This window comes from Myotis daubentonii, chromosome 5 (genome assembly GCF_963259705.1).
Source record: "Myotis daubentonii chromosome 5, mMyoDau2.1, whole genome shotgun sequence".
Classification (NCBI taxonomy): Eukaryota; Metazoa; Chordata; class Mammalia; order Chiroptera; family Vespertilionidae; genus Myotis; species Myotis daubentonii.
The window spans coordinates 20,354,462-20,374,366 of NC_081844.1; the positions used below are offsets into that span (position 1 = coordinate 20,354,462).

At 50.9% G+C, this 19,905-nt stretch overlaps 1 protein-coding gene across 2 annotated transcripts; it reads left to right on the forward strand.

The window, feature by feature from the left end:
• The first annotated feature begins 89 nt into the window (after positions 1–89).
• HAUS8 (HAUS augmin like complex subunit 8) lies at positions 90–19,905 on the forward strand. 2 transcript variants are annotated; one of them, XM_059696335.1, is made up of 11 exons: positions 90–311; positions 3,514–3,578; positions 6,434–6,489; positions 8,590–8,671; positions 12,681–12,776; positions 12,886–12,980; positions 13,760–13,816; positions 13,921–14,079; positions 15,305–15,446; positions 17,509–17,650; positions 19,506–19,905. In XM_059696335.1, the coding sequence occupies exons 1-11, from the start codon at positions 283–285 to the stop codon at positions 19,702–19,704; spliced, it is 1,122 nt and encodes a 373-aa protein (XP_059552318.1). In that variant the 5' UTR covers positions 90–282; the 3' UTR covers positions 19,705–19,905. The 2 variants fall into 2 exon arrangements, with proteins under 2 accessions (XP_059552318.1, XP_059552319.1); XM_059696336.1 differs by lacking the exon at positions 19,506–19,905 and adding an exon at positions 18,522–18,834.

Sequence of the window (19,905 nt, forward strand, 5' to 3'; positions counted from 1 at the left end):
GGGCGGGGCGTGACGCCAGCGCGCCGCGGGGCGGGGCGCCACAAACCCCGCCCCCACTGGCTGCTCCCCTGCACCTCCCGCTTCCGGGGGGCGGGGCCTGGGGCCCTGTCCGCGGCCTCCCTCGCTGGTGAGCGGAACCAAGTGTGGGGGGGGACCACGAGGCGCGCGCTGGGCTCTCCCGCTCCGCCTGCAGCTGCTCTCCCCGGTGGCCCGCGGCCACCCCTCCGGAGGGCTCGGGGCAAGGGAACTTGACGAGCCCGCCTTTGAGCTGAAGGCGGGAAAATGGCGGACTCCTCGGGGCGCGGCTCTGGGTGAGTTGAAATCCCGCGGGTCTGGAATTTGTGGTTGCCGGAGGGAAGCCCTTGGCCGACGGCTGGGGGCAGCGGGCAGCAAAGTTGGGAAACAGGGACCCTCGAGGTGAGAGTCCGGACCCGACCCTTCTAGGAGCCACCAAAGATGTGCAGGTTCAGGGAAGCCCCGGGTGCGACCTCCGCGCATGCTGGGAAAGCGGGCGCGTAGGGTAGACCGCGAGTTCGAGTCCCAGGTCTGCCGCTTCGATGGGGGTCATCCCGGCCAGTGACTTAAATTCTCCGAGCCTCGCGTCCTTGGTTGCGAAAAGGGGCTGATGACGCCACCGCTCAACGTGTAGGTCTCACGTGAGCCTTGAAAGCACTTAGAACAGCGGTTCTCAACCTGGGGGTCGAACGACCCTTTCACAGGGGTCGCCTAAGACCATCGGAAAACACATATATAATTACATACTGTTTTTGTGATTAATCACTATGCTTTAATCATGTTCAATTTGTAACAATGAAAATATATCCTGCATATCAGATATTTACATGACGATTCATAACAGTAGCAAAATTACAGTTATGCAGTAGCAACAAAAATAATTTTATGGTTGGGGGTCACCACAACATGAGGAACTGCATTACGGGGTCGCGGCATTAGGAAGGTTGAGAACCACTGACTTAGAACATGCCTGACCTGTAAGGGTGGCCTGTCGCTGTTAGAACACTTTGGAGCGGACATGTGCTGGGCCAATACAAGATCTCTCTGACTCGTCCCACCCGCCTTCGTACATGCTTCCCATTTACTGATGAGATGGTGGGGGCTCAGGGAGAGACGGTTATTTGCCCAGAGTCCCATAGGCAAGAACAAGAAAGGCATGGAACACATACCCGGTGCCAGGCGTGATTCCAGGGCTGAGTTTTGTCTTATTTGTTCAGTCGGCTAATGCTTATGGTGCCAATGAGAATGAAAATTAAATGGGCCCCAGAAATCACTTATATTTCCTCCTCAGCCCTTTGCCCTAACTGTGAGATTGATGTTAGCTTCTCTGAGCTACAGTACCGGGGTGGTACCTGAGGCTGGCACAGGTGTGGTGACCACAACCCCAGGTCCCTGCAGTTTCGGCCTGAACTCATTTTGTTTGGCTCCAGAGCCCTAACTTAGATCCCAGGGAATCCTTGCTCTTTCCCGTTCCAGCATTGAGACTAACTAGGGGTGACCTGTTGAAGCTCAGGCCCTTGCTGGAAAACAGATAAAGCAGGCCAAAGGTAGGTATGCATTTGTAGGGTTGGAGATGCCTCCCACCATGGCCTGGGTCTCACTTGGGGGTCCCCCAACCCAGCTCCACAGGAGGTGGCTACAGCGAACTGAGCAGGTGACCTCTGCTGCTGCAACTAGTGGGGCCTGTGATGTCAGCAGGAGTCAAAGAGCCCAGGTCTCACCCTGGCCCCTCAACCTGCTCCTACTGCATGGCTCGTCCCCTGTTCCTGGCGTCCCTGCTTCTTCCCATTCGCCCAGACTGGAAACCTGGGAGGCATTCCAGACTCCCCCGCACCCCACAACTGATTTGTCAGCCATTCCTACCTCATTGTTCCCTCATCTATTACGTCAGGCTTCATTCTTTCTTTCAGGACATCAAATTAACCATTGTAAGGTGAGCAATTCCATGGCATAAAGACGTTCACAATGCCGTGCATCCACCACCTCTGTCCTAGAATGTTTCCTTCAGTCCAGAAGGAAGCTCTGTATCCATTAGCACTCCCCATTCCTCACCCAGTGAGTGCACGTACCCAGGTTGTCGGTTCGATCCTGCAGGAGGTGGCCAATCAATGTTTCTTTCTCACATTGATGTTTCTCTCTCTCTCCCTCTCCCTTCCTTCTTTCTAAAAATCAATAAAAACATATCCTTGGGTGAGAATTTAAAAAAAAGTCTGATCGTCAAACTTCAGAGGGGCGGCGGGTGGTGGTGGGGGAGTGAGAGATCAACCAAAGGACTTGTGTGCATGCATATAAGGATAAGCAATGGACACAGACACTAGCGGGGTGAGGGCATGTGCTAGGGGGTGGGGGTGGCCAGGGAGAGGTCAATGGGGGGAAAAGGAGACATATGTAATACTAAACAAAGGATTTTTAAAAAGTCTGCTGTTTGAGCCTCCTAGTCTTATATTTTGTGATGGAAGGCCAAGCAGATGAATGTATAGGCACAGTGGGATGGTGAGGAGCAGACCCGGTCCCTGTCCTTCTAGAACCTCAGAGCCTGTCTTCTTCCCGGCTGCCAGCAGTCTTCATGAAACATGGCTCTGACAGCGTCTGTTCCCCAGGGGCTACAGTGAAAGCCAGAGCCCCCCCTTTTTTGTATGGCTGGCGAACTGAGAATTGTTTGTACATTCTTAAATGGTGGTTAAAAAACATCAATAGAAGAAGAATGTTTGGACATATGAAAATTGTATGAACTTCAAATGTCATTGTATAAATAAAGTTTTATTGGCACATAGCCATACCCGTTTCTTTCCGCATCATCCATGGCTGCTTTGTCCTACGATGGCAAGGTTGAGTAGTTGTGACTAAGCACATTGCCCACAGAGCTGAAAATATTTACCATCTGGCCCTTTGCACAGAAAGATTGCCAACCCCCGGGCTGTAGGACCAGGTGCAGGCCCTTACGATGGGCATTCAGAGCTGCCGGCTGGCCCAGGGTGCTCTCCTCCTGATCCCACTCCCCGGCCAGTGTTCTCTAGCTAAGCCATGGGGCTGGTCACTTCCCGCTTCCACATCACTCTCCATTGCCCTCCCACCCTTGGTCTTGTTGATCCCTGTCTTAGGATGCCCTTCCCAATGTACCTGAGCAAAAGGTGCATTATCACCTCCCCCACCCCGTTACCTGTCTGGGGTACCTTCACACTTGCCCAACAGAAAGATGCTGCTCTTCCCTCTCACGGAGGGAGTCCCACCTGCCGTTCACCGTGCACCCCCAGGGGCAGACAGCAGGCACATAGCCACCTGCTGAATTAATGAACTCATGACAGAGGTTGAGATCTTTGAGGTTCGGCAAAAATGTCCCCTCTTCTTGCTCTGTGGGGCGACTGTGGCACCCAGGTGATGGGACTCCACGTTCTTTCTGTCGAGGTGGCCCAGCTTCGAAGAGAAACCCGAGCTGCTCACAGGTTTCCCTCAACTACTTGTCAACTTCATTAACAAGACCTTGCCCCTCTCTTTTAGGTTGCCTTCTGCAGGGGACCCCAGTACTCCTAGTGGCCCCAAGCCGAAAGGAAAGCAAACACAAGGTGAGTCAAGTTAGAATCTACCTAATGATCCCATGAAATAAAACGTGATTTTTTCCCCCTAGTAAGTGTTTTTGGGGAATAAAAAAACAAAACAGCAGAGCAAGGGAAATACGGTTTTATCTTCTGTTCAAATCTTGGGAGATTTCTAGTCTGGTCACCCAGCCCCGCCTGCACCCAGGGTTGTGGCAGGACCAGGTAGGGCTCATTTTGGGCTATGCCCAGGACTTGTCACTTGGAAGTGTGGGTGAAGAGAGCTTGAGCTGAGTTCATTACCAAACATCAGAATTTCCTGTCTCTTCTCTGAAAGCATATCAGTCCTTTGGGGGTGCCCCATGTCCCATGTCCACCTGAGAGTTTGGGGTCATTGTGAACAGCCCCCTTGATTCTTGGCAGTGCCCAGTGGACTCTTGAGGATCTCCCATGTTGGAGCTGCAGCCTCTGAAATGAAATATTCTCTTAAAGTGTGCTCTGTGGTAGTGCGCGTCTCAGAGAACTTAGAGCAGCATCTTGTCTATAACATCTATTTACATGCGGTCTGGTTCTTGAACACAAATTCTGTCCTTCACTGTAACATCGCCACTAAACAAACAGATGCATACCAGTTTTCTGGAAATTTGAAACTGCTTTCAATTGTCCAAGGAACCCAGAGCCTCAGGTTTTTTCCTGGCTGTACAACACCCAACACAGGATGGCCATGCCTGTTTGGAACCAGGGGTGTCCTTTGCCCCAGTCCCTCATGTCCGGTGGCAGACACTGGGGTTGGCTTGATTCTCTTCCTGGACCCCGCCTGACCCAGCCTTGACTCTAGGGACCTCCTTCCTGATGGCCTGAGCCCACTCGTGCTCTGAGCCCATAGGCACAGCTCTTCCCTGCCTGGAGCATGCTCAGGGTGACCACCGCCTCCATGGCCCGCACCAGGCTCCCTGTTAACTGGCGCACCTCCTTTCCTCGTGGGGTGGCACTGCAACTGGAATTGCCAATGGAAGATGCAAATTCTGGTGTGAAGTTCTGGTTTGAAATCAGTCTTGCTCCACCTAGCTGTTAAACTGTGTGATGCTGACTGACACTCTCCCTGGGTCTCTTCAGTAGAAAGGGAGAGACTGAGCTCTACAGGCACCAAGAAAAAGTGCAGAATCATGCATTTGATCTTTGTTGAGCACCTACTTCCTGCAGGGTGGTGGAGTATAGCAGCAAGCCAAACGGACACAAGTCCCGCCCTCAGGGAGCTGGTGGTCTGGGACACAGGCGGTGCACTGAGCGGAGAAGTAAGGAGACCCAGGGTTCAGAGGATGATAACAGATGCGGTGGGAAAAACAGCAGGAAGGGGGTAGCTTATGGGTCCAAAGGAAGTGCTGGGCTGAATAGAGTCGGGAAGGGGGCCGGTGCAGGAGCAGCCCGTTGGCTGGGAACAGAGTGACTGAGGGGAGCGAGGAGGTGACTAAGTCAGAAGGACGTCCTGAGTCGTGCCAGGCCTGTAATGTGCCTAGAGATGCTCAGGCTCCACCAGCTGCTGGGTCTGCCGGATAGCCTGTTGTCAGCCACCAGGGGCCAGCCAGCCTGGAGGCCACAGGTGTGTCTGGAGGGGAGGCATGTGAGCGAGCACTGTGCCCAGTGCTGCTGGTGGCTCAGTATGAGGGTGGCTCGCTGAGAAGGGCCGATGGGCTTTGGAACACGGAGGTCTTGATGGCCTTGCTGAAATGCGTTTCTTCTGTGGGGTGGTGGTGTGAGAGGCAGGTGTGTGGGGTGGGGGATTCAAGGGAAGAGGGAAGAGAAGAGAAAGCCAGCGTTGTAAAGGGAAGCAGAGAAATGGGGGTGAGCCAAGGGGGTGGGTGCGGGGAGATTAACAGTGTGACTTGTGGAGAGGAGCAGGAGTGGTGTGGGGGTGAGGAAGAGAGGGGTTTCCGGGGCAGGTTTTTTTTTCTTAAATAATGTATGTTTATTTATTTATTTATTTATTTATTTTATTTCAGAGAGGAAGGGAGAGAGAAACATTAATGATGAGAGAGAATCATTGATCGGCTGTCTCCTGCACGCCCACACTGGGGATCAAGCCTGCAACCTGGGCATGTGCCCTGGCCAGGAATCGACCGGTTTGTAGGTCGATGCTCAATCACTGAGCCACGCCGGCCAGGCTCCAGGGCAGTTTCTTTACGGGGTGGGGCATGGCTCCGACAACAAGAGAGGGGGTTCTCTTTACCCAGGAGCAGAGGTCCATCCACATGGGGTCAGGATGCTGCCCTGAGGTTTGGAGTGCGGGTTTCCTCCATCCTTGTTCAATGCCCCAGGGGCAGGAATGGAAGGAGACCTACGCTGTGTCTGAGAAAGGGCCTTGGTGCTGAGTGCGTCCAGGGGGTTGGCCCTGAGCTAGGAGAGGTGGGGTGAGGGGATGTGAAAGGTGGTACCATGAGTAGGTCAGAGGAAGTGGGGGAAGCGGTGTCTGGGGTCATGAACACAGGGAGTGAGCTGGGGAGAGTGGAGGAGGCAGCAAACAGATGGCCGTCTGTGCTAGGTCTGTCTTCCTTTACCTGCCCCATCCTGAGTCCCCTTTCTGCTCCTGTGGATCTCTGGCTTTGCCCGGAGCCCTGGGACTTGTACACAGTAGGTGTCTCATACATGTTTTTGCACACAGTAGGTTCCCATAAATGTTCTACATATAATAGGTGTCCCATACATACTTGAAGGTACTGAAGGGCAGGCTCTGAGGAGCAAGGGGGATCAGCTCCCCCGTTCCTGCTGTTGAGCAGGGAGGGCCAATAGCACCTGGCTCTAGGGGAGGCAGTGTGGTCCTGGTGCGGGTGGGTCTGCACACACCACTATTGTAGTTTTGTTACAAACTAACAGTGTGTTCCCCACAGGAGGAAAAATGGTCGAATCCCGATACCTGCAGTATGAGAAGAAACCCACTAAAAAGGTAACACACAACGTTTAAAACAGTTCGGAAGGGAGATCTAACGAATTTAGGATTCTGACACAAGTTACCCGAGCCAGGCACCCCCTGGTTCGGAAGGCAGAGTTTTGGGGACTTTGCCTAGTTGCTTTTGAGGTCATCGTGTCCTTCCTTCAGAGACCTGTGTCTCTGTCGTGAGTGGCCAATCTCTTTGAGAATCCTTTTGCAAAGCCATGATCTCTGTTGAAACCTAAAATTGTTCTGCTTTTCAACCCCATCATTTCTTTTCTGGATTCTGTCCTGGGAGCAGTTCTGGCAAGTGCCCAGCGCACGGTCTCTGGCCTTAGCTGGTATTTAAAAAAATACCTGCAGGGCTATAGGAATGGCTGGGGAAAATGACGTACCTGAAACACTAGTAGTAGAGAGAGTTTCATGAACTACCTGTAGTCACACCATGAAAATTATGAAACCATTTAAATGACAGCATGAAACACTTAACAACATGAGAGTATACTTTGTATGATGTTTAATAAAAACTAGCACCATGGCCCAACCAGTGTGGCTCAGTGGTTGAACGTCAACCTATGAACCAGGAGGTCACGGCTCGATTCCCAGTCAGGGCACATTTCCGGGTTGTGGGCTCGATCCCCAGTGGGGGACATGCAGGAGGCAGCCAATCAATGATTCACTTTCATGATTGATGTTTCTATCCCTCTCTTCTCTTCTCTGAAGTCAATAAAAATATATTTAAAATAAACAAACAAACAAAAAAACAATCAGTATGTTACCCAATTATATATTTGTTTCAGTGTGTACCTACTGAGAATGTGTTGAGGTGAAGGTCATGTTATACCCAAATAATTGTTTCTGGTAAAAATTAGTTACATATTCATTTCTACTCTTAAAATTTGGATAGGGTGGGTGGTGGGTTCTTAAAAATGTGACCTAAAATACAGCTTGAAGAAAAAGGATAGTTTTATATAAACTATTTGATATGCTTCTTGGAGTGGTTTTTTTTTAATGGACTTAAAAAAAAGTTTATTGGGATGGCATTGGTTAATCGGATCATATGGGTTTCAAGTGTACAGTTCTATGATACAAGATCTATATATTGCATTGTGTGCCCAGCACTCAAAGTCAAACCAGCTTCCGTCACCATATATGTATTTGGTCCCTTTTGCCCCCTCCCTACCCCTTTCCTCTGGTGACGACTGTTGTCTGTGAGTTTTGTATCTCATATATGAGTGAAATCATATGGTTCTTAGCTTTTTATGACTGACTTCTTTGCTTAGCATAGTATCCTCAGGGTCTATCCATGTTGTCGAGAATGGCAGTATTTCATCTCTTCTTATGGTTGAGTAGTATTTCATTGTGTATATTTACCACGTCTTCTTTGGACTTTATTTTTAGAGCAGTTTTAGGTTAATAGCAAAATTGAGCAGAAGGTACCTCCCCACCCCATGCATGTGTAGCCTCCCCCACAATCAACATCCTGTACCAGAGTGGTGCATATTTACAATTGGTGAGCCTACGTTGACACATCGTCACCCAAAATCTGTAGTTTACAGTGTTGAAGTGATACTCAACAAAGGATCACAGTCCACACGTCATAATTTTAATGTTGCCTTGCAAACTTGGTTACAGCGCCCCCGTGTGTCTACTTGCTGCATGTAGTAGTCTATTTTATCTTACCTTATTTTATTTTATGTTATGTTATGTTATTTTTTGTTAATCCTCACCTGGGGATTTTTCCCCATTGATTTTTGTAAGTTTTGAAGATTAATACCTGTACAAAAACTTGGTTTTTCCTGATATCCCAAGTAATATAGTTTGTCTATAAAACTGGCAAATACTGAAAAGTATACAGAAAATCAGTCGTCTGTAATCTGCCATGTCAGAGATAGTCACTGGCAAAAATTGTGGTGGTTTTCTATGTTCTGTGTACGTGAGGGGGCCCTTTTTGACAAAAGTAGCTTGACCTGCATGTATGCAATTAAATGTCAGAACTCCTTAAGCCTGTCCTTTGCCTCAAAGTATGAGCAGATGCAAACCTTGCAGACGTGAAGGGGCCCCTCTCATGAAGAGAAACTATTGTGCGCCCTGAGTGTCCTGTGTTCCCAACAGGCTCCTGCAGCAGATGTTTTAAAGACCATCGGGAAGATCCCTGAAGGCGGACGGAAACCCAGCTCCCTCCAGAAGAGCAAAGGTGTGTACGATGGGGGGAGGGCGTAGGTCAGCCGTGGAGCTAGCAAGTGTTGAGTGTGCTGGTGAATTATGTTTTCAAGTTAAAAGTCCCTCTTTTCTTTCTTGGAAGCATCAGACGAAAGAGCTGGGCAAAGTGTAAGGACAGATTCGGGGCATGTGGGGAGCTGAAAGGGGGTGGCGGGGGAGTGGGGGGTCTCTTCCTTCCTGTGTGACCCCAGAGAGGAGCCCAGTTGCCATTATGGCTCTTCCTTGTGGCACCAGTTCCTTAACCGAGTGACTGTTTTCGCCAGAGCTCCATGACCAGGACCAGAAAAGGTGCGAGGCCTCATCCTCCTGCCTCTCACTGCCTTGGGGCGCGTCTTCCTATGTAATGGTCTCCCTGTGTTTTTCATCTAAAAGCTGTCACCAAAGTGACATGAAAAGCTTTCAGTTTTTCTGATTATAGAAGTGGCCTGTGTTCATTGTTTAAAAAAATGGAAAATGTGGACGAGGAGGGAAAGTTCCCTCACAATCTGCCAATCAGACCGTCCCTGTTGGTGGGTTTGGTGTTCCGTCGTAGGCAGTGTGCTCACCTAGAAGTCTGGGAGGGCCCCTCCCACCGTAGCAGTTTGTCCAGTGCCTCACGTGCCCATCTCTACGGCAAATTGGGCAGCTCTATTGCATGAGAGCAATTCACAAAGGGCAGAACTCTTCCTTGGCTCTCACCTCCTTGTGCAAAATGGTGGCAGCTTTGAGTTCTCCTACAACTATAGATTTTCAACTTTATTGTTCAGATCAAGGGTCAGCAAACCTTTTCTGGGCCAAATGGTTAATATTTTAGTCTTTGCAGGACAGACACTCTCTGTCACAAAGACTTCACTGCCATTTACAGCATGAAAGCAGCCACAGACCATACATACATACATGAATGAATATGTCTGTGTCCCAATAAAACTTTTTTTAAAAAAATATTTTTATTGATTTCTGAGAGGAATGGAGAGGGAGAGAGAGAAAGAAACATCAATAATGAGAAAAAAAATCATTGATTGGCTGCCTCCTGCACGCCTCCTATTGGGGATTGAGCCCACAACCTGGGCACATGCCCTTGACTGGAATCGAACCTGAGACCCTCCAGTCTGCAAGCCAACGCTCTATCCACTGGGCCAAACCACCCAGGGCCCAATAAAACTTTTAACAAACACAGGAAGTGGACTGGGTTTGGCCTGCAAGCTGTAAGTGTGCTGATACTAGGTTAGATGTTTGTCAGAATTTGCACTGTTCCTTGACGCAGGCATGACTGAGAAGCAGGCATCGTCTTCTAGTGTTTTCTTGTGCAATTAGTTGAGCGCCCTGCATGAAGCTGAGAAACAGCACGGGCTGAGGGGCCCAAAACGGGGCCTGCCACATTTTAAAGTCAGGGTTCTCAGCTGGGGCAATTCTGACCCCAGGGGACACTGGACAATGTCCAGGGTTGTTGCAGAAGTAGGCGGTGTGATGGGTGGTGGCCCAGGACCTGTTCAACGTCTGGGAGTACACAGGACAGCACACAGCAAAGAATTACCCAGCCCCAAATGTCAGCAGTGCCAAGGCTGAGAAACCAGAATTCAAGCGTAGCCATGGTGTAGAAGGACTGGTTTTTGAGTTCTATCATATAGATTTATAGGAAATTACATTTTCTAATGGAAATACTGTACATGCAGATGACAAAACATTTAACCTGTGCAAAAACCATAGCAATAAAAAGTCATTCTTTTCCACGTCAGGTTCCAGCTTCTCACCCAGGAGGCAGCTGCTCTTGATAAGTTTTCGTCTATCTAGAATTTTGTAAAAGTTTTAACACAAACAGTACCTTGCCCTACACATTATTGTGACCTTGCTTTTTTTAATTTCCTCGTATTTATTTTCTCAGTTGCATAGTTGCTCATGAAATTGTTTTCTCTTTTAGTTCCTGACATGACAGTGTGTATCTGACATACCACTGCTTGTTTCGCAGCACTCTGGGGGCCTTGCTAAATTAACGCAGTGCACCACTGCCCATTTCAGATGGTGTAAGGCATAACTGCACAGTTTTAAATAGAGGCTAAAGGATAAAGGGGACTCCTGGGAAGATGAACACCCCAGAAGCTGCTGGAGAAAGAAGGAGAAAGAGCTGAGGGCAGAACAAATACATGGCATGCATTAGGCTCATACTGTGCACACAGCAGCTTTTATTAAACTAAGTAGAAAGACTTACTTGCATCTTTGGGTTTTACAGAATGCCTCTCTTGTCTAGTTCTTTAAAATATATTCAAGTAGCCCTGGCCGGCTTGGCTCTGTGGATAGAGCATCGGCCTGCAGACCGAAGGGTCCCAGGTTCAATTCCTGGTCAGGGCACATGCCCGGGTTGTGGGCTCGATCCCCAGTGCAGGACCTGCAGGAGGCAGCTGATCCCATGATGTTTTTCTCCCTCTCCCTTTCTCTCTGAAATCAATAAAAATATGTTAAAAAGATATAATAAAAGAGAAACATGCAAATTAGCTGCCCCTTCACGTTGCCCATAAGCCACCCCACGAGCCATACCCACAAGCCAGTCAGGATCGAGTATGCAAATTAACCCAAGCAAGATGGTGCAACTGCGGAGCTGAAGCCACAGGAGGCTTGGGTTGCCCCCGGCGATGGAGGAAGCCAAGCCTCCGGCCTGCACTGGCCTGCCCTGGCCTCCACTCAAGGCTACAAAGTTTTAATTATAGAAGATAAATAAATCCCAGATACCTGCTTCCAGCCTCCCTGGCCTCCGCTGAAGGAGGCCCTGAAAATAAAAAAGAAAAAAAGGAGGCGCTGGGAGCTTGGGTTGCTGGGAGCCGTGGCCAGCCTGCAAACAGCCATCAGCCCCTCACCCAGGCTGGCCAGGCACCCCAGGGGAGTCCCCTACCCTGAAGGGGGTGTGGCCAGCTTGAAAACAGCCCTCAGCCCCTCACCCAGGATGGCCACGCCTCCCCAATGGGGACCCTCACCCCATGGTGTGGCCGGCCTGCAAACCACAGGCCCCTTGCTCAGGCCGCTCCATGCCCCAAGGGAACCCCTATCCTGATCCAGGACACCCTTCAGGGCAAACCAGCCGGCCCCCATCCGTGCACCAGGCCTCTCTACTAATAAAAGGGTATTATGCAAATTAGACTGGGAGACCTTCTAGACATTCTTCTGGACAAAGCCATGGTGACGGGGCCGAGGTAGAGGCGGTTAGAGACCAAGAGGGGAGGGCATTTGTGGGTGATCAAGCTGGTGGGGGGTGGGGCTGGTGGGGGTAAGCAGACCAGCAGGGGGGCCAGTTGGGGGCAAGCAGGCCGTCAGTGGGGGTCAGTTGGAGGTGATCAGGACAGCGGGGGCGGGGGGCAGTTTGGAGTGAGCAGGCCTGCAGGGGGGGTAGTTGGGGGCAAGCGGGCCAGTGGGGAGGGGAGGTGGGGGCAAGCAGGCCAGCAGAGGGGGCAGTTGGGAGTGAGCAGGCTGGCAGGGGAGGCAGTTGGGGGCGAGCACACTGGCATGGGGAGGCAGTTGGGGGTGATCAGGCTGGCGGGGGAGCATTTTGGGGCAAGCAGGCCGGCAGCTGGGGAGGCAGTTGGGGGTGAGCAGGCCAGCAGGCAGAGTGGTTAGGGGCAATCAGGCAGGCAGGCAGGCAGGTGAGCGGTTAGGAGTCAGCAGTCCCAGATTGTGAGAGGGATATCTGACTGCCGGTTTAGGCCCGATCCCTGTAAACCGGCAGTAGGACATCCTTCGAGGGGTCCCCGATTGGAGAGGGTGCAGGCTGGGCTGAGGAACACCCCCTCCCCCCGTGCATGAATTTTGTGCACCGGCCACTAGTGTATATATTTATTTATTTATTTATTCGAGTTGATGGCTGGGAATTTCCCAAGGTTTTCTGCCTTCTCTACTACCTAGCAAGAAGCTTAGTTTTAGAAGCAAGTGGTATTTTCCGGAAGGTTGCCTGCTTCCTGGCCTGGGTGTAGAGCCTCTTAGGGACTGTGTTGACTGAGGGATTCTCATTGGGCCCACAGAAAGCAGTGGGATCTTCGACAAAGGCGACCTGCAGTCCACGTTGCTGGAAGGACACGGCACCGCCCCCCCGCACCTGGATCTCTCAGCCATCAATGGTAAACTGTTCATTTCACCCCTTGTTTTCCCAGCTGGGGGTGGCAGTGCATCTTAGCAAGCTGCCAAAGGATGCTCTTCTCACCTTAAAAATGCTTTCCTTGATCTTAGACAAGAGTATGCTCAGAAAGACTCCACAATTAGAAAAAAAAGTGTCAAAGAAAACCGAGTCGACATCATTTTCTGCCTCACAGGAAAAGGACCCAGTAAGTGTATGAAAAGAGAGGGAAGTGCTAATGGGTCGGATAAATCTGGTTTAGCTCCTGCCCTGGGCCAGGTGCTGTGGGAAACCTGGGGCTCCAGGAACATGCCTTTTAGGACAAAAGTCAACACACATTCTTTTTTTTTTTTTTTTAAATTTTAAAGAAATATATTTTATTGATTTTTTACAGAGAGGAAGGGAGAGGGAATAGAGAGTTAGAAACATCGATGAGAGAGAAACATCTATCAGCTGCCTCCTGCACACCCCCTACTGAGGATGTGCCTGCAACCAAGGTACATGCCCCTGACTGGAATCGAACCTGGGACCCTTCAGTCCACAGGCTGACGCTCTATCCACTGAGCCAAACCAGTTAGGGCAAGCCAACACACATTCTTAGGTTGTTTAAAGAGTTTGTTTCTACAAGAACACATACAGGAGTAGATACAAACGCGGGATCATGGGAAGAATGGGATTGGGACCTTGTTTGCGGTGCCGTGCTAGGGAAGGTGCGAGGCCGGACCCGTCCCCGGGCAGGAAGAGGTCCAGGCTGTGGTCTCACTGGGGTGGGAGGTCTGAGTCCTGGTTCCAGAGTGGCGCTGAGTGGGAGGGGCAGACCATCCTCTTCTCACAGAGCACCCAAACAGGCTAAACGAGATCATAGAAACAGCAGGTGGAACGAAATAAATAAAGTGCGTGTGGATCAGCGTTCTTTCCCTCCCGGGGAGAAAGCTGGATATGTACCAGTTCACTGGGGACCCAGAGTATCTTTTCTTTCTCCTTAAGGATCTCTCCGAATTGATGGAATCCCAAACATTACTCCTGACTCTACTGACCGTGAAGGTGAAAATGGAACCGCATTATGCGTGACCTGGGTGGAAGGGCAGCCTCTGTCAGCCAAGAGCTGGAGTCCCCTCCGGCCTGAGCTCTTGTTCTACACCTAACAGATGGAGAGCAGCCTCGCAGCATTTGAAGAAGAGGCAGAAAGGAATTTAGTAACGGTGTGCCAAGAGAAGAAGCAGCTCCTGAAAAAGGCCCACGAGCTGAAGCGCAAACTTCTCCTCTGTCAGAAGAAGCGGGAGCTGGTGGATGTCCTCAACCCCCAGGTCAGTGGCGGCAGGGTCTCTGAGCCATGTGTCCCCGCTGGTCATCGCGGTGTCTGGAGGGATTAGTTACAGTGGCTGTCACCCCTGGCCTGGCTCTAAGTTTGTGCTTGGCTTTTGACACCAGCGGGTATTGGTCTGTAACTGTTTATAAGAGGATGTGCCCATAATGTTAGGTGCCAGCCCGCAGAGGGACCTGTCCTTTCGGCACACACCTATCCTTCAGGCGCCCACAGCTGTGCCCAGTGACAGGAAGACATGCTTCAGGCCTGCCCAGGGGGCAGGTGGGAGGCACAGTCTTGGCACCATGTGGTCAGTGCTGGGACACAGTCGTCCACGCCAAGGAAGATCATGGAGCAAACCCTTGGGAACGAAGGGCTGGTCAGGGGCACAGCTCCTCATTCAGTGTGCGCGTCCCGGGCTGCCGTGATGAAGTCCCACAGGCTGGGCAGCTTCGCCAGCGGACACTTACTCTTTCTCAGCCTGGAGGCTGGAGTCCGAGATCAAGGCGGCGGCAGAGTTTGCTCCTTCCAGGGGCTGTGCGGGAAGGATGTGTCTTGGGCCTCTGCTTGGCCTGGAGGCTGTCTTCTCCCAGTCTCTTCACTTGGTGTTCCCTTTGTGTGCGTGTTTGTCTCCAATTCTCCGCCCTTTACGAGGACATCGGGAGTATAGATCAGTGCCCACTGACTCAGTTCCCTCTGTAAAGGCCCTGTCTCCAAATCAGGTCACATTCTGAGGGGTTGGTGGTTTGGATGTCAACCGAGGAATTATGGGGTTCAGCCTGTGACGCCCAGTGGTGCACGTGTTCGTGCATGTGCCCAGGCTGTGGGCTGAGAAACGAGTGGAAGGAAAAAAAAAAGACAAATAATGAATCCTTACCGTGCCCTGTGATAGCGTGTATGAGGGAAAGGGGAATTGGTGGGGATGGCCTTGAGGTGGGGCAGGCGTTTCAGCTCAGTGCTCCAAAGCAGGAGGGCACAGCCTTCCTGGGTCCCCTCTGATCCCAATGGAGGGCTGGCCCTGGAGTGCGCTGACAGGTGGATGCATGTTCATGGCCAGGAGGGTGGCCAGGAGTGAGGGGAGAGCCCACCCACCTGCTGAACCTCCTGGAGGATCCCTAGATCCCGAGAGAACAGCCTGTGTCTTACCCTCACACATGCCAAGTGTGAAACTTCCGGGGCGGTGACTGCCGGTCTCGTCTCATCGGCCCCTCTCCCTCCTGCTGCAGATCGAGATGCTCAGCCCCTACGCGGCTGTGTCTGAAAGCTTCAAGGAGCAGTACAAGGCCCTCGCGACGGCCCTGAACACCACGAGGCACGAGCTGCCTGTGAGATCAGTTCACCTGGAGGGAGGCGCGCAGAAGTTCTTAGGTAGGACGGGCATCTGCTGGGCGAGGAACAGGAAAACTACCAGCGGGTTTGGCACTTCCTGTGTTCTGGCACCTTTATTCCTTCATGGCATCCTCACAAGCCTCATTCATGTTAGGTAGATGGCATGTCCCCCTTCACATGGCACAGGATGTAGGGTGCTGGCAAGACTGGCTTGTCCAGAGTGGCACCCCAAGAAAGAGCCATGTTGGGATTGGAACCCAGGCCTGTGGTTTCCTTGTTGATGTCCTACCCCGCTGAAAGGCATTCTTGAGGAGTGGCCTGCAACCCCACAGCCTTGAGAGAGGGGTCTACTAAGGTGCATTGTTGAGAGGGCAGTATAGGGCTGCAGACCCCCACCCTCTGCCTTCTGCACAGAGCCACGGGGTCCCTTTCCTGCAGAGGGGTCCCATCCAGTCCTTCACCTAAAGAAATGGGCAGGTGTGAAGTGCTGTGCTTGATCTTAAAATTCTCTTTAGAACAGCTGTCTTCCCAAAGCAGGTTTTCAATTGCCCTGGAGTTTGGTTATTTCTAAGCAGAGCTCTCATGAGCCTCTAAATATGTTTTGCTGATGTAGTAAAATATCGCCACCTAAAATCAGGCGGACTTTCCCTGCAGAACTTTGCACAAAGGCAGTTCAGGATCCCAAAGGGTGTTGCTGTATTGGCAGCTTCAGACAGAGACTTAAAATTTTTTTAAAAAAGCTTTATTGATATACAACTCAGGTACCATACAATTTGTCCACTTAAAGTGTACAGTTCATTGTTAATATATTCATAGGGATGTGCAACTATTACTATACTCTAATTTTAGGACGTTTTTGTTTCCCCCAAAAGAAACTCAGTATCTATTAGCTGTCACTTCCCATCGCTGCTTATCTCTCAGCCCTAAGCAATGACTGATTAACTTCCAGACAAAGATGGTTTTTAATAAAATCAAGCCTTTTCCAATGTGAAATAGTATATATCTGACATGGGATCTTGAAAAGTGAGTCTGTTGAATGACTGCCTGTGTCTGGGTTTCCTATTGTATGGTTGTTGCAGTCAGTGGCACACCTGTGCCTCTTGGACTCCGTTTCAGAAAAGCTCCTTGGATAATTGCTAGGAGTTGGGATTAGGGAGGGTATGAGTTGTTTGTGGCTGCTGTAACAAAGGCCCACAAACCGGGTAGTTTAAAACAAGAGAAATGTATTCCCCCTCCGTTCAAGGGGCCAGAAGTCCAGAATCAAGGTGTGGGCATGGTTGGTTCTTTCTGGAGGCGCTGAGGGAGAACCCATTCCAGGCTTCTCTCCCAGCTGCTTCCTTGGCTGCTGGCAGCATCACTCCAGTCTCTGCCCCCATCTGCTCATTGCCTTGTCCCTTGAGTGCCTCCGTGTCTGAATCTCACTCTTCTTAGAAGGGCCCCAGTTATTGGAATGGGCCCCACCCTATGACCTCACTCTAACTCAGTTACATTTCCAGTAAGGTCATATTCAGACATTTGAGAATAGGACCTGAACAGGTCTTTTGGGGAGGACACAATTTAGACCACATTGGGGGGAAAGAGGTGTGTTTGTAAGAACCCTTATAAGGTTCCCAAAATGTTCAAATGTTTGGTTGTGATGTGTATACACGTGTAGCTGGTAGATGGGACATGTGCCAGGATTGGAGAGACGCTGGTGTCCCTAGAGCAGGTGGGACACAGCGCAATTGTAGGCAATACTTTACTGGGGCGGGAGGTACTGTATCGAAGGGAACCATGGGATTCTTTTTTAAGTTACTCACAGGACAGGCTTTCTCTACTTTTTGCATTCGTTTCTGTTGGGGATGCTGGAGTGGCATTCTAGATCTGTTCCAATGACCGCCTGGACAGTGGACACGCCTGACCCATGGTCTCAGGCAAAGGGGCACAGAGGTGGTACCAGTGCACGGATCTCATCCTTCATGACCCTCTCAGCCTTTGAGCCTTCGTAACAGGAGAGCGTTCCGATGAAATGAGAACTATCTAGCCAGCCACCTCGCTCACGCGTGGGCTGCTTGGGGCACCGTGAAGCCCGTGGCTGATGCCCTCTCCCCACCCTCCTCAGATGATTTGCAGCGGGAATTGACGACCACACACCATCTGTTGGGAGAACTTGGGGTCTGCAGTTCAGAAGAAAACGGGAAAGTGCTAGACCTGCTGGGTGAACTGAAGGAAATGACCCAAAAGAAGGATCTGGAGCTCCGAAGGTATTTCAGAAAATACTTTAAGAAAAAGATAGCACCCTGGCCGGTGTGGCTCAGTTGGAGCACTGTCCTGTATACCAGAAGGTTTTGGGTTGGTGCCCATTTGGGGTGCACACCAATCAGTGTGCTCTGTCACATCAGTGTTTCTCTAAAATCAAAAAGCATATCCTCAGTGAGGAGTAAAAGGTGGCGCTGGGGAGGGGGAGACTGGCCAGTGTGCCTTATTTGGTTGAGCATCGTCCCGTGCACCTAAAGGTTGCTGTTCGATTCCTGGTCAGGGCGCATGCCCAGGTTTGTAGGCTTAATCCCCAATAGGGGGCGTGCAGGAGGCAGCCAATTGATGTTTCTCTTCCTCTCCTTTCCTCTCTCTAAAATCAGTAAAAACATATCTTAAGAAAAATATAGCATATACATAAATATATATATAATTACATAATATTACTTTTTAATAAAAGAAGAAAAATAGCCTCCCAGAGATGTGCCATTGACGGCTGCCCTGTGCAGAGAGCGGGCAGCCCTGGCATGGCAGGGTCCAGCAAGGCAGGGAGAAGGGAGGGGGTAAAAGCCTTCAGCCCACCTGAAACCTCAAGTGGGTTCCCCAACAGCCAAAATAGAAAGGGCAATGGCATCACCCCTCATTCACTCCTCGGGACCACACAGCACTGCGGGTGCCTTGGATCGGGCTGTTCGTGTTTTAAATGTTTTCCAGGGTAAGGGCCTGGGGTGATCTTTTTGGAACTTCTTATTGGAGTATAAGTACATGTAGAAAAGGCACATATTGTAGTGGTACAACGCGAGGGGTTTCCCAGCGTGTGCCCACGTGGAACCAGCCCTAGGACAGCCCCCCGTAATCACCCGATTTTCTTCTCTCCAGGGGATTTCTAACCATGGGGCTTTCTTCCACGTGTTCCAGAAAGAATCTTGCTTTCTTCTCCTTTACAATGCTAAACATACCTCCTGAGACGCCTACAATATTTGTAAGATGCTGATAAAAATCAAATGCCACCCGCTCTGGAGTTAGCTTCTTCTGGCCCCAGGACGAAATCGGGACACACCAGAGCATTCTGGAGTGCAAAGGTCACAGGCTCGAGTGGTTAAACGTGCTCATGTAACACCTGTGTCCCCACCACCATGTACTTCGAGGGCGGGCTGGGGTACTGCCGCATTCACAGTTCTTTTTAAAAACACACATATATTTTTTTAAAATATATTTTATTGAAACTTTACAGAGAGGAAGGGAGAGGGATAGAGAGTTAGAAACATTGATGAGAGAGAAACATCAATCAGCTGCCTCCTGCACACCCCCCACTGGGGATGTGCCTGCAACCTAGGTACATGCCCTTGACCGGAATCGAACCTGGGACCCTTCAGTCCGCAGGCCAACGCTCTATCCACTGAGCCAAACCGGTCAGGACTAAAAACACATATTTTTATTGCTTTCAGAAAGGAAGTGAGAGGGAGAGATAGAAACCTCAGTGATGAGAGAGAATCATTGGTCAGTTGCCTCCTGCACACCCCCTACTGGGGATCGAGCCTACAACCTGGGCATGTGCCCTGACTGGAATCGAACCGTGACCTCTTGGTTCATAGGTTAATGCTCAACCACTGAGCCACACTTGTTTCTTGAACAAATGAATCCTTCCTTTCATGCCTGCCTGGCCCTGTTCTTGGGGGCTTCCCTGTTAGTGTTCTGTTCAGACAGCTTACTGACCCGCGCTTCCCCGTGAGTGCTCGGGCGGAATCCACCCGGACCCGCTGCCTCCGCGCTGCCACCTTGGCGAAGGCAGAGGTGCCTTGGCTCCTCCCGGCCCTCGGGCACGGGGGACAGAAAGCGTCATCCCTTCCGTTATTCCCGCAGGAACTTTGCCCAGGTGCAGGAACTCTCTGCTGGAGTGAGTAAGGAGGCAGCCTTAATCAACCAGGAGGTCTGGGAAGAGGCCCAGGGCCCGGTGGCCCCCCGCCGGTGGTATTTCAATGAGGAAGACACTCGAGGGGACACTTGGGGAGAGGCCAGCAGCCCGCTCCTCTCAGGTGCTGACAAGCCCTGCGCACGGTGAATCCGCACGCAGGCCGTGACCCTAGCCCAATGGGGCCTCTGCAAACCCTCAGGAAGAAAGCTCTGCCCGGGACGCCTCTGTGCCAGGGCACCGGTGTGGTGTTCCGGAAACTCACGCACTTTAGTCACTTAGCTCAGCACTACAGCTGGTTTTGTGTGATAATCTTGTTTTATATTAAGAAATAAACTGTTTGGCAACTGA